Source organism: Suncus etruscus, chromosome 12 (assembly GCF_024139225.1).
Source record: "Suncus etruscus isolate mSunEtr1 chromosome 12, mSunEtr1.pri.cur, whole genome shotgun sequence".
NCBI lineage: Eukaryota > Metazoa > Chordata > Mammalia > Eulipotyphla > Soricidae > Suncus > Suncus etruscus.
This window is the reverse complement of record NC_064859.1, coordinates 58158922-58171935: the sequence shown is the minus strand read 5'-3', so window position 1 is coordinate 58171935 and position 13014 is coordinate 58158922. Positions and strand designations below refer to the sequence as shown.

The 13014-nt window shown below is 54.1% G+C and overlaps 1 protein-coding gene across 1 annotated transcript; it reads right to left on the bottom strand.

Annotated features, from left to right (window-relative positions):
- Positions 1 to 303: 303 nt before the first annotated feature.
- On the bottom strand, positions 304 to 1701 carry POU3F3 (POU class 3 homeobox 3). Its single transcript, XM_049784410.1, is given in 3 exon segments — positions 304 to 610; positions 612 to 1324; positions 1327 to 1701. Coding segments are annotated over 3 exon segments (1284 nt in total). The 5' UTR covers positions 1687 to 1701; the 3' UTR covers positions 304 to 399.
- Between the last annotated feature and the right edge of the window lie 11313 nt (positions 1702 to 13014).

Genomic DNA, 13014 nt, shown 5'->3' with positions numbered 1-13014 from the left:
CTTTCTTTTTCTTTCTTTCTTTTTTCTTTCTTTCTTTCTTTCTTTTCTTTTCTTTCTTTCTTTTTTCTTTTCTTTCTTTCTTTTCTTCTCTTTTTCATGAATATAAAACAGTCTGGATACTTAGGGTGCGCGTTTCCCCCTCTTCCTTGGATTAAAAAAAAGACACACATGAGTCTCCTTGGTCCGTCTTTCTCTCTCTTTTTCCCCCCTTTGAAGGGCGAACTTGGCCGGCGGTGGGCTCAGAGCAGGGCGGCGGGGCCCGGGCGCGGGTCCGCTGGCAGCGGCGGCATCGGCAGCGGCAGCGGCAGCGGCGGAGGCGGGCGCGAGCGCGGGCGGCGGGCGGGCGGGCGGCGGAGGCTGCGGCCCTCGAGGGGGAGCGCGGAGGCCCCCCGACCTCCCTCACTGCACGCTCGTGGGCAGCCCGTGGTGCGGCGGCGGCGTGTCGGCGCTCACGGTGCCCACCTGCGAGTAGACGTCGTCGGGCGTCTGCTGCTGGATGCCGGGCGGCGTCATGCGCTTCTCCTTCTGCCGCCGGTTGCAGAACCACACCGCCACCACCTCCTTCTCCAGCTGCAGGCTGTCGGCCAGGTTGGTGATCTCCTGCGCCGAGGCTTGGGCACTTGAGGAAGTGGCTCTCCAGCGCGCCTTTGACCTCACACTCGATGGACGTCCGCTTCTTGCGCTTGCGGCCCTGCGCGGCGATCTTGTCGATGCTCGTGGGGCTGCCGGTGCTCGAGTCCGCCTCCTCCAGCCACTTGTTCAGCAGCGGCTTGAGCTTGCACATGTTCTTGAAGCTCAGCTGCAGGGCCTCGAAGCGGCAGATGGTGGTCTGCGAGAACACGTTGCCGTACAGGGTGCCCAGCGCCAGCCCCACGTCGGCCTGCGTGAAGCCCAGCTTGATGCGCCGCTGCTTGAACTGCTTGGCGAACTGCTCCAGGTCGTCGGACGTCGGCGTGTCCTCGTCCGAGTGCGGGTCGTGGCTGTTGAGGCCGGGCCCCGCGCCGCCGCCGGCGCCGCCGCCGCCGTGGTGCGGCGGGCCCTGCGCGTGGTGCGGGTGCGGCGGGTGCGGGTGCGCGTGGTGGTGGTGGTGGTGGTGGTGCTCGGCCAGCTCGGGCGTGTCCCCGCGCACCAGGCCCGGGTGCACCAGGCTCTGGGCGCCGCCGCCCGCGCCGCCGCCGCCGCCGCCCGCGCCCGGGGGCGCGCTCAGCATGCCGTTCACGGTGAAGCCCCCGGGCTGCGAGTAGAGCAGGCTCTGCGGCGGCGGCTGCTGGCCCCCGGCCATGGACGGGAGGTGCGCGGCGGCGGCGGCGGCGGCGGCAGCGGCGGGGCGGCGGCGGCGGCGGCGCCCCAGCCGCCCGGGTGGCCCTGGTGCGGCGGCGGCGGCGGCGGCGGGCCGAGGTGCGGCGGCCCGCGGTGGTGCAGCGCGGTGCCGGCGTGCAGGTCGTCGCGCCCGGCGTTGCCCTTCACGTCGGGGCCCTGCGGCGGCGGCGGCGGCTGCTGGGGGCTGCCCGCCATGCCCACGGCGCTGCCCGACCAGGGCGAGCTGGCTTCCACGGCGGCGGCGGCGGCAGCGGCGGCGGCGGCGGCGGCGTGGGGCAGGGCCGTGACCCACTGGTGCGCGTGGCTCAGCATATGGCCGCCGTTGCTCGCGGCCATGGCCCCCTGCATGAAGTCGCTCTGGACCATCTTGACGGTGGTGGGGTCCCCGCGGTAGGCGCCCGAGGTCACGGCGGCGCTGCCGGGCTGCATGCCGCCGCCGCCGCCCCCCGCGCCGCCGCCGCCGCCCCCGCCGCCGCCGCCCCCGCGCCGCCGCCGCCGCCGCCGCCGCCGCCCCCCCGCCGCCGCCGGGGCCCGCGGCGTCCGAGTGCACAATGGAGCCGGCCGCCAGCAGGCTGTTCCCCGGCGGCAGGTAAGGGTTAGAAGCCGCCGTGGCCATGCCGCTCCGCTCCCGCCACCCCACCGCCGCCACCGCAGCGGCTGCGGCCGCAGCCGCCGCCGCCGCCGCCGCCGCCGCGCCCCCTTCTCGCCGCCCGCCTCCGCCCCCCGCGCCGCCCCCGCCCCCAACCCGGGCCCCGGCCGGCCCCGCCGCCTGCGCCGCCGCCGCCGCCTCTGCCCCCGCCGCCGCCGCCCCCGCCGCCGCCTGCGCCGAGGCTTGCCGCTGCAAGGCCGCGCGGCAGGGCGCGGGGGTCTCCGGCCCGCCTCGGTCAGCAGCAGCAGCAGCAGCAGCAGCAGCAGCAGCAGCCGCCGCCGCGGCACCAACAGCGCTCTGGGGCGGCGGGGGGCTCGCTTCCCGGGGCGCGCTCCGTGGCCGTGGCCGCCCCCTTCAGGGGGGGTCGGAGCCGCCCCCCAGCCCCGGAGCGGCCGGTGGCTGGCTCCAGCGGGGCGCGGACGGGCGAGCGGGGCTCCCTCTGCCGGGACGGACAGGCGGACAGACGGACGGACAGACGGACGGGCGGACGGGCGAGCGCGCTGGCCGGGCCCCGCGCTGCTCCGCTCCCGGGGGCTCGCGCGCGGCTCTCTGTCCACCTGCTCGGTGACGACGAGTTGCTTGCCCCGCGACAACAAAGGACGCAGCGGCCGCCGCTCCTCTCCTCTCCTCTCCTCTCTTCTCCTCTTCTCCTAACTAGGGCTGGCCGCCGGCCGGCTCCGTGCCTGCCTGCCCGCCCGCCTGGCTGGCCCCGGGGCGAGCGCTCTCCCCTTTCCTCTCTCCTCTCCCGCCGCTCAGACACGCATTTCACACGCGGCCCCCCGTGCGAGGCGAGTCGTCAAACTTTTTCTGCTCCTCCAAGGCGTGGTGCTTGCTTGCCTGCCGGCTGGCTGGCTGGCTGGCTCGCTCGGGCGCCCAGGGGAAGAGGGGGGAGGCTGCTCCCGCTCTGCTCTCTTCCCCCTCCGGTCCTGTCGTCTCAAGTTTTGTTTCTGTCCTAGGAAAACTTCTTGCGACGGAGATGGAGCATGGCTCAGAAGTTTGCTATTGCCGGAGGAGCTCCTGGAGGTTGCCTCTGAAACAAGAGTCCTTTTGCATTCTCCTCGCCACAGTCACAGTCTGATGCGACATCTTTCCTTGATGGGCAGAAAGTAGGAAACAGAACAAGGAGGAAGAAAAAAAAATTTTGGGTTTTCAACAGGAAAAGGGGAAAAGATTAAAAAATAAAAAGAAGGTCGAATTGCCGTTACCTTGTTTGCAGACGGTTGGGGTTGGTGTTTTATTTTTTTCCCAGCGGTTGTCTGGAGGAGAAGGAAGAAGAGTGCATTGGTGGAGGTGGCAGTGTGTGTGTGCATATAGGGGATCCTTGATTCATCACAACCAACTCCAAGAGGGCATGGTGCACGGCTCCAAAAAAAAAGCCCCGACGGCGTTGGCGCCTGCCATGCGGAGCAGAGTTGCTGTGTCCCAGTCCGCTCTCTCTCACTCTCTCTCTCTCTCTCTCTCTCTCTCTCTCTCTCTCTCTCTCTCTCTCTCTCTCTCTCTCTCTCTCTCTCTCTCTCTCTCTCTTACTCACTTTCCCCTCCTCTCTCTTTTTCTAGCTTTCTCTCTCCCTTTCTCTCCTCTCCCAGCACTCGCTCACTCTCCCTCTTTCGCCAGCCCCGCTCGCACTCGGATCTGACAGTTCGCTCTGTCCCTCCCTCTCCGAGCAGGGACTGTCGAATGTTTACCCTCCGCCGCGAGCGCGCACCCACCACCACACTTTCCCAAATACGAGGAAGTCGGGCACCAGAGCCCCCGCTGATTGGCTACCCGCTGGGTGACTGGCAGCCCCGGAATGACTGGCTCAGGACGCGAGGCCCCCCTTCCGGCCGTTCCGATTGGTTGCTTTTTAATTTAGGCAGCGCGTCGTAGAAGCTGGAAATCTGTCGTCCACCGCCCCCCACTCCAGCATCCCTCCTTCCCTCCCTCCCTGCCTGCCTCCCTCCCTCCCTCCCGGCCACTTTCTCCTCCCCGCTCCTCCCCCGCCGCTGCATCTTAACTCTTAGTGTCCGGCTAAGCTGTTGGTATTGGCGCGGTGTCTCTGAGCCTTGGCAATAGGTCTTGGGAGCAGGGAAGTAGGTGGTGGAAAGAGAGAGAGAGAGAGACGAGGCAGGAAGGGATGGAGAAAAAAAAAAGGAGAATGAAGAGAGGGAAAAAATTCAGGAGAAATAGCAACCTACCACTTCCACCTAGGACAGCGTTCGGTGACCGCCTTCCTTGCCACCCTCCTTCCCCAGCGCCATCTCAACCTCCCCCCCCCCTCCATCTCATCCTCCACCCCCTCGGTGCCAAGGGGATCTGCAAAGCGCGCGCCATCGCGGCACCGTCCGCGCTGATACCTAGAGGCTGAGGTGTCAGTCCCCAGTGTTTTTTTTTTTTTTAAAGTTTCCCTTCTCCTGCATCAGCGGGGTCCCCCACCCCCACCCCCATCTCGGGCTCGGCAGAGGCAGGCAGGGAGAGCTCCGGTCGCCCAGAGCCGGGTGGCCGCCACGCTCCTGGGAAAGACGCCACGGCAACTTTCCGCGGCCGCTTCGCGCCGGCGGCGGCACCCCCTTTGTTTAAGCGCTCGGATGCCATCGTCCGTCTGGGGAGCGCTGCAGCCCGGGGACCCGCGCGTAACCGTCCGCGGTGGGAGATGGACCCGCTCTCGCCGCCGAGGCTCCGAGGCTCCCCCCAACCCCCTCGGCGCCGGGGCTCTCGCCCTCCTCCGCCCCCGGGATGCCAGCGAGCTGCAGTGGCGTGCCCTCGTGAGTTTGGAGGGTGCAAGTCCGCGGTGCCAGGAGATAGGTTTGAAAAGCGACCCGCCCGACCTTGCACCCCTATAGCCATATCGGAAGTATAGCCCGCCCAGGTGGCTGGCTGGCTTGCAGGCATTCGGGGGGTGCAGCCGGAACCCCGCGTGCGCAAACCCCCCTCGCAACTCGGCGACGCTGATTTCAGCGCTGCGGTGATTTGGCGCAGACACTCGCGACTCGGGCGACGCTAATTTCAGTGTGGCAGTGGTTAGCGCCGGGGCGGCGCGGCGCGGCGCTCCCTTTCTTAAGCACGGTGATGCTTTTTTCCTTCCTTCCTTCCTTCCTTCCTTCCTTCCTTCCTTCCTTCCTTCCTTCCTTCCTTCCTTTCTTTCTTTCTTTCTTTCTTTCTTTCTTTTCTTTTTCTTTTTTCTCTCTTTCTCTTTCTTTCTTTTCTTTCTTTCTTTCTTTTCTTCTTCTCTTTCTTTCTCTTTCTTTTCTTTCTTTTCTTTTCTTTTTCTTTTTTTCTTTTTTTTTTTTCTTTTCTTTCTTTTCTTTCATTCCTGTCTCGGATGGCTTGGCCGATCCGATTGCATGGGTTTCTGGGCCCCGGGAAGACCGAAAGGGTTAAGAGAGGACAGGGGAGGGGGAAGGGGAGCAGGGGTTGGGGGTGGAGGAGGCGATGCGGCCAAGCGGAAAAGCTGCACAGAAGAACCTCAGCGAACCAAGAAAAAAGAGAAAGTGGCAACGAAAACAAGGGCAAATTGAACCCTCCTTGGGGATTTCCAATGAGCTAAACCAACTCGGACCTGGCGTAAAGGCACCGTCCCCGAAGAGTGCGCGTTGTGTGCGCGCACCCCGCACTGTCCAAGGCTCGGCGGCTCTTGGTAGCCCGAGAAGCCGCCCTAGAAGTGGCAGCGATGTCACCACCCGCGGGCTCCGGGGAAACTGGGAACCCAGGCGCTTGGCTCGGATGCCATGCCGGGAGAGCTCTGCGGAAAGCCGGACCTCTCCGGCCCAGACGCAGCCACGTAGCCTGGGCTTGGCCTCCAGATTAGCCGTGCCGGGGAAAAATTTATGTAGGATCCTGTCCAGATCCTGCCTGCCTGCCTCCCTGCCGGCTGAAAGGCACCACCGTGGGTAGGTTTTAGCAAAGACACGTAGGCGAAGGCGACAGTGGTGGAAAAGCAGCGGTAGCCTGACCCCCGACCGAAGGGATTTCCCCCCTGCGTGTGCCCCCAAGACGCCTCTTTATATTTACGCATGCATGTATGTATCTATCCCAAGATGAAACACAGATTTCATTGAGGCAATCTGAGATCTCCAGGTGCAGACGTTTGAAGAGTCGCTGCCAAGCATCCCGTGTTTTCCTTTCCTGCCGATTTCTCTTGGATCCGGCTCAAAAAAACCGAGAGAAGTCTCGTGGTTTTGTTTACACTGAATGGGGAGCATAGGAACGGAGCCACGGGGCCGCCTTTCATTAATATACAGTGAGGATTTTGTCTAAATTACGGCTATGAATTTCACAGTGCACGCTTTCAAAAGCAGTCTCAGGTGGCCGCCTGGAACGCGATCTCGTTGCCTCCGCGAACAGATCCACTTTCTTCCTTTCTGTTCAAGGAGGGTGTGTGCGTTCGGGGGAAGCCCCCCGGAAAAAACGCATTGCTCCAGGAGGACAGAAATGCGCGTCTGTACCGAGGTCTGCCCGCTCGCTCTCCCCTTTTCCCAGTATTTAGTTCTCCAGGCATTCCCCCCACCTCCCCGCCCCCCCCACCCAGCCCCACCCCGTTCTCCCCCCTCCCTTTGGGGAGTGTGATTGTTTTGTCTGGAAAAAAAAATCCAAAGTATATAACAAGGGGGGAACAGTTAGTGCTGATTTTCATTTGCATACATTTTCATATATTTTGGTGAAAATAATAGACTAGTGGAGAGCTGGGCTTAGAGGACTCAGCGTTAGGGGAAGCTTAAGGACGCGTCGGTTCTGGGGGAGTTGAGAATAAGCCTCCCCCCCAAGTCACCTTGTTTAAAACAATAAAACATCTTATTTTTAAATCTAACCGTGGAAGTTTGCTCGGTAAGTGTTTTTTTTTTGTTTTTTAAAAAATTTCCTTTCCTTGCTTTCTCTCTCTCCCCACTCCTTTCTGGGTTATTTATGCTCCTGCAGGTTTGGGAAGCTTATTGTCATGGCTGGGGACAAGAGATGGTTCCTAGAACAAGTGTTCTGTGGGAAGGAAGTGAAAGTGTGTTGGGTTGGAGGAGGACAAGAACCCAAACCCGGCTCAAACCTTACTGAAACCGGTGGACTCTTTCCAGATCTCTTCTCAGCAAGACACTTTACTTTGCGGCTGGGGAGTGAAGGAGAAGGAGAATGGTGATCATTTGCTTGGTTAATTGTGAAGAAGAGAAAGAGGAAAAGTATGCAGTCTGAAACATATTTCTTGGGGGGGGGGGTTATCCAAAATAGCCTGGAGTAGAGCAGGAAGAAGTCAGTGCTGTTGTGTTGGAAAAGTGTGTGTTCTGGTCTGGGCCTGGCTAGGTTGGGGTAGGGGATTCCTGCTGACAGCAGGGTGTTGGAGTGCGGAGAGGGGGCTTGGCAAAGGGCGGGAAGTGAGTAGGAGAAGAAGGAAGGGAGGGGAAGGGGTGGTGGGGGAGGCCTGGCACCGGGGTGAATGCAGGTCCGTTGGAGCAGGCGGACACTTGCGGCCTCCCAGCTCGGTGGAGAAAGTGCACCAGAAAGCGGATGATTCATCACCACTAACCAGACCATCCTACACTTTATTCCCAAGGGAGACTGGAGCTTTCATGTCACAAACTAGACGTGACTTTGTTTTCCACTTTTGACTGCCTGTCTTGCTCCCTTTCTCCTTCCCCTTCCCCCCTTGCTGCTGTCCCCAGGTTTGGCTTAAAAAAATAAAATAAAATAAAGGGTGCAGTGTTAATTAGATAAACAGGCTGGAGGAAAAGAGCTGGGCCAAACCATAGAACCCTCCAACACCTTACCTTAGTGAAATGGGCTGGAAACAAATTCTAAAAGATTCTTGGTTTTGTTCTTTGTCAAATCTGGGGTGATAAGAGGGTAGAATCAGAAAGCAGGATATCTACTGCATTTGGTATCCAATGCACCTTGCAACAACAAAAAAATCTATAATTTCTTGGGAAGCGTTTATGCCAAACCAAAAAAAAAAATGGCTTGCAAGGAAGGAGGAAGAGATTTTAGTTGAGGAGGGGGTAGGAACCCCCGGTTTTCCACCCTTGTTTATGTGCTTGGCAGCATCGCTTTTGACTGGGGTTAACTCTCTGTGCTCCATTGGACCAGATGCCATATAGAGCTGCTCCCTGAAGATCATTTGTTTCCTTGATGGGGAACATTTCTGAGCAGAGCATATTGGTTGCCATAGAGAAAGAAATAAAAGGAAGAACAGTAGTCACATTAAGCTATATGTTTGTGCACTGGGCTTTAGATAAAAGGACCTTGGTTTAGCCACAGAGAGGCAGCCAAACTACAGATAGCTAGTGCCACTAAAACTAGCATTATTTTGTTTTGGACTTTTAAAGTTGAAACATATAAACTAATTTTATTGGTTGTTGTTAATTTTATATGACACGGTTTACTGAACAAAATAAACTTTAGAAGTGCCCAAGAGCCGCAGCATTGACTTGTCAGTAGGGGGCGCACTGACTCGCTCTAGAAACTACTGGGTAAAATGTAGCTGTTTCAAAGGCAACTCTCCTTCCAAACTTGCCTAAGGAACAAACACCCCTAACTTTGTATGCATATTCCCAATGAGGAGTGGATTCATGGCAGAAAAGGTTTAAACTATCAGAACAATGACCTCTCTACCTTCCACCATTCTGTATTTTCGAAAAGGCCTCCTGAAAAAAATTATAGTTCAAGTGTTTATCTATTGCTCTCAGTTAGTTACATGGGGCTGGAAAAAATAATTGGTCAGTGAAAGTGAAAACACTGTACAAATTAGTTAGTGTGTGTAATAGTACTGATACTAAAGAAGTGGCCTTTTCTTTCTAGATTCATTGTTTTTGCAACAGAACTGGAAACAAAAAACGCTTCATAAAGGATTATTTATTAAATAATGAGTATAATTCAGCTCAATACACATTTGGACTTCTAAATAAAACCTAAACTCCTGGAGAATTTTCCACCACATCCAGGATTTCTTTCACTTCGACATTTAATGACTACTTTAATCCTTGGTAGAGTCCATGATCTTAGGAAGATTTTGTATTCACCCTGGAAGGGATGAGAGAAAGAAGAGTAGTCATTTGTGCGGGGAACTGTAGGTTGGAAACTTGTAAATACAATTTTGCTGAGCATAGTGGAATAAAAGTTCTAACAAGGTTTTCACCTCCAATATTTTTAGGTGCTACTAATTAAGCCCAAACTGCATTGTTGAAAAGGATGAAAAGGAGACTTGGGAAAGTTCCTAGAATGGTGAAGGACAAATCTTGGCTGATTTGAGGACAAAGTTTGTCAATAGCAGTCTCTGCCCAAAGAGTTGTAGAGAGCCTGACCCTGACTGTAAGAAGCCCAGAGTGGCTGGAAAGGAGAAACTGCTTCCTACAGTTTGGATGTAGAACACACCTGTTTGTCACAGAGCCTGCCCAGACTGGACACTTCTTCGGGGAAAGCTCTGTTCTCCCTCTGCAAGAGGGAAAGATCCCTTAGTCTACCTAAATCACGTCTTAGCTGATCCAGTTGTCCTTAGTGACATGACAAGTTTTACTTTGAAATGAAACTTTTTGAAAAGTCAGATAAAAGGCTATTTAATTTATGAAGGTTCAAAATTATGGGAATAACATAAACAGAGGTGATAGCCTCAAAATGATTTAAATACTACAGCTTTTTATTTGGGAGATTTCCCATTCAGAAGCAGAAAATGTATCCTTAGGTTTGTCTAATTTTTTTTTTTAGTTGAAAATGTTGTTTGAGCCCAAACATTTTTCTTTTTTGGTTTTCTGAATATTTCAGACAAAAGGTTTCTAGGGAAAAAAATGTACATTGCCCATACACTATCTTAAATTTCTGGCTTAATCTGTATGGCTGGAGCCACTAATTAAAATTTAAACTTATTAATAAAAAGGAAACTATATTCAGCAAGTAATTTCATAAAAACATGATCTAAACTATTAGTGTAAATATTCATAGCATCTTTTTTTTTTTTTGGTTTCCCTTTATACTGACTTGGCTGTGACTCACTTTTCAATTTGCAGGCGTGCTTTAAAAAAGTAAGGGACAAACATGACATGACATCTTATAGTCTTATGACATCTATAGTCTCAGGTCACCTAAAGTCAAGCAAATAAAAAATAATACTTCTGCTTAAAGCAACAAGTTCATTTTTGAGCAGACATGGCATAGAGACCATGTTAGCATGCTGCAATATTTTGGAGGTGGAAATGATCAGGCTGGAAATGGAAAGATTCAAAGTACTGAATCGAGTTACAGATTTTTAATTGTTGGGGATGGCAAAATTGCTTTTTCCAAAAGCGAGAATGAGCAACATTAATCGAGTCAAATGTGCAAAACACAAAGTGGATTTTTACTCATCTGCTCCCACTTGGTAATAAGGTGTTTAGCTTCATAATAATGCAAAGGTAAATTTGCCTTCGCATCTAGAAAACAAAATACTCATATTAATTTTTAAAGCACAAATTTATTGGGCAGATTCACTATTCACAAGGGTGTTACAGAGGCAGTAACTCTTCAATTAGTAGATTTTGGAAGAAAATGCGGAATTGTTGTCTTGCCAGTAGTCTCTTAGTTTTTGCTAAGGTTTTTCTTTCCTTCCTTCTTTCTTTTTTTAATTTACAAATGATTTCTTTACCCTCATGGCTTTGTTATCCCTTTGGTAACTAATTTTGATGATGTGCAGGAAACAAAGCTCTTGTAGTTTTACAGGGTGGTTGGAAGGAGCAGTGGTAAAGTCTCACCCCATGATTTCTCACCCTTAGGAAGTTTCCCTTTGGATGCTTATGGAAGAGCTTCAGGTTGTGGAGTCTAAGATGAGGAGGCTCCCACAGTGGCGGTGCTTTCTAACTGACCCATTTCCAACACTGCGCTTGCTCTGGTTGCTAGTGTGCACCTGACACTTCCAGTAATGAAAGCTGCCAGTGGTTCTGGACGCCTTGGTGGCCAGCACAATGTGAGGGACTGTTCTTGCCTGCCTGCCCCTTCAGCCACTCCTCCCACCCCCACCCTTAAAGGTCTTCAGAGTCTTTGAATTTAAACTCACAGGGCTAGGGAACTAAGAGCCCACATGATTCAGCATGGTGATGAGGAAGATTTATTAAGAAAAACCTGTGAGAACAATGTTCCAAGGTCAACTTTTATTTTTTTTTTGGTCTATGTGTGTATATTTTTTGCTGTTGTTATCAACAAAACCCCAGAAATAGTGATTCTTCTATGTCAGAGGGTGGGTTGGATTTTTGGATTATGTGCTCCTAACAGAATTTAAATTCTCCTTCTTCGCCTCCTCAAATATTCCCTATATGACACTTCCCTTTGTCGTTGAAACCGGGTAGTCTCCTGATGGATAAGAGTTATTTTGGTGCACCAGAAAAAAACAATTCTTGCATTTTTTCATGCTTCTTTTGTTGTTGTTTTACCATTTTGGTTTTGTTTTCAATTTAGCTATTGTCAGCAGAGTTGGGTGCAGATTACTGCTGATCTCTCAGGCAGAGGGCAGATCTTTGGGGCATTTCCCCTAATAGGTCCTAAATTGGTGTCTTCTCTCCTGTGAATGTCAAAGCTCCAACCTTCTCACTGCCCAGCTCCCGCCCAGAGCCCACCCACAAACCAAGCTGAACCAGGGAGGGGGGTTTTAAGACTGTGTGGTCATTATTCCTTTTAAGTACAGTGGCAATATGCACTGATATTTGATACTTTAAATACTCCTGATCTGAAGCAGTACCCTTCTAGTGAGGAAGTATGAATGGCCTTGCTCACTTCATGCAGTTCAGATGAAAAGCCCTCAATTAAAAGTTACTCCTGGGCTATTGCTCCGGCCGCCTACCCCTCCTCTCCAGTTTTCTGTAGGGAGCCTGGTCAGCTCAGTAAAACTAAGGGGAGGACCACAGGTTTGCAGTCAGATCTTCAGATTATTTTATCTACTGGACGCAAAATGCCCCCAGCAGTCAGGGTATGATTTATCCAAAGGACAAGCAAGTAAAACTTCGCCTAGAAAATATGTGTCCAAATATCCTAATTGGAAAACACAAAGATTTCATGGCAGGGGCTGGCAAGCGATTCCTTTCTAGGGTGAGAAAGTCAGGGTGGAACTTTCGCTCCAAAGGTTCCCTCCTGGGAATGCAGTCGCTCAGAGTCTCAGCTCCACCGCGGCAGGGCCCACCCCGACATCACTCCCCCACCCCTCGGTGATTTGTGATCTTCAGAGGCAAGTTTTCCTGAATAGGCGGCGACTTGCGGGGGTCCCAGGGCCAAGCCCCGCTTCTTTAGTCTGAATTTTATTTTATTTCTCACACGGTTTGTATAATAAACTTAAAAGGATCCCATTACTCCCCTTTCTCCCTGAGCACTGCCCTGTAAGCTCTTTCGTTTGGCTATTTGTGGGCTTCAGAAGTCGAATTAGCATTGCTTTTCTTTGGAAAAGAAAAATGGAAAGAGCTTAAAAAAAAAAAAGCACTGGGAAAAGAGGATAAGGTAAAAGGAGTCAGCTAGACACAGAAGCTGGGAGAGAAGAGATGGGACACGGGGGGTGCAGAGACGAAGCTGGGGTCGCAGGGCCATGAAGAGAAAAAAAAAGCCCAGACACCCTCAAAGGTCACAGTCAGCCGCACGCGGCCCAGAAAAAAAATCGGGTGCGAGTCGCACCCCATCTTTGCAGCCTCACGCCCTCCCCGCGGTGGGAGCGCAGACTCTCTTTGTCATCGGCTCGGAGCGCGGCCGCGGGCTCCAGCAGTGGGCTTTGTTCCGGAGGAGCAGGGCAGGACCCTTCACCCCGCGGTGTCCCGCCCTCCCAGAGCTGGGGACGGTGGGGGTGGGGACACTAAGGGACCGGGACCGACTGCAGAGGAGCCCGGCAGGAGTCGGGCTTTCAAGTTCCTCCGCTCCTTGGAGTAACTGAGCTGTTTTCCCTTTGCCAAGCTGGCCGGGGCTCCGCGGGACCGGGGAGAAGTGGGAAGGGGGCGCCCGCCTTCAGCCGGCAGCGCGATCCATCCAGGGCAGCTCTTTGCCTGCAGCCGCGGCTTGCATGCAGGCATCCATGCATGCATGTATTTGCATGTCTGCATATGCAATGTCTGCATGCACGCGTCTATGTGCATGTATGTAGTGCCTGC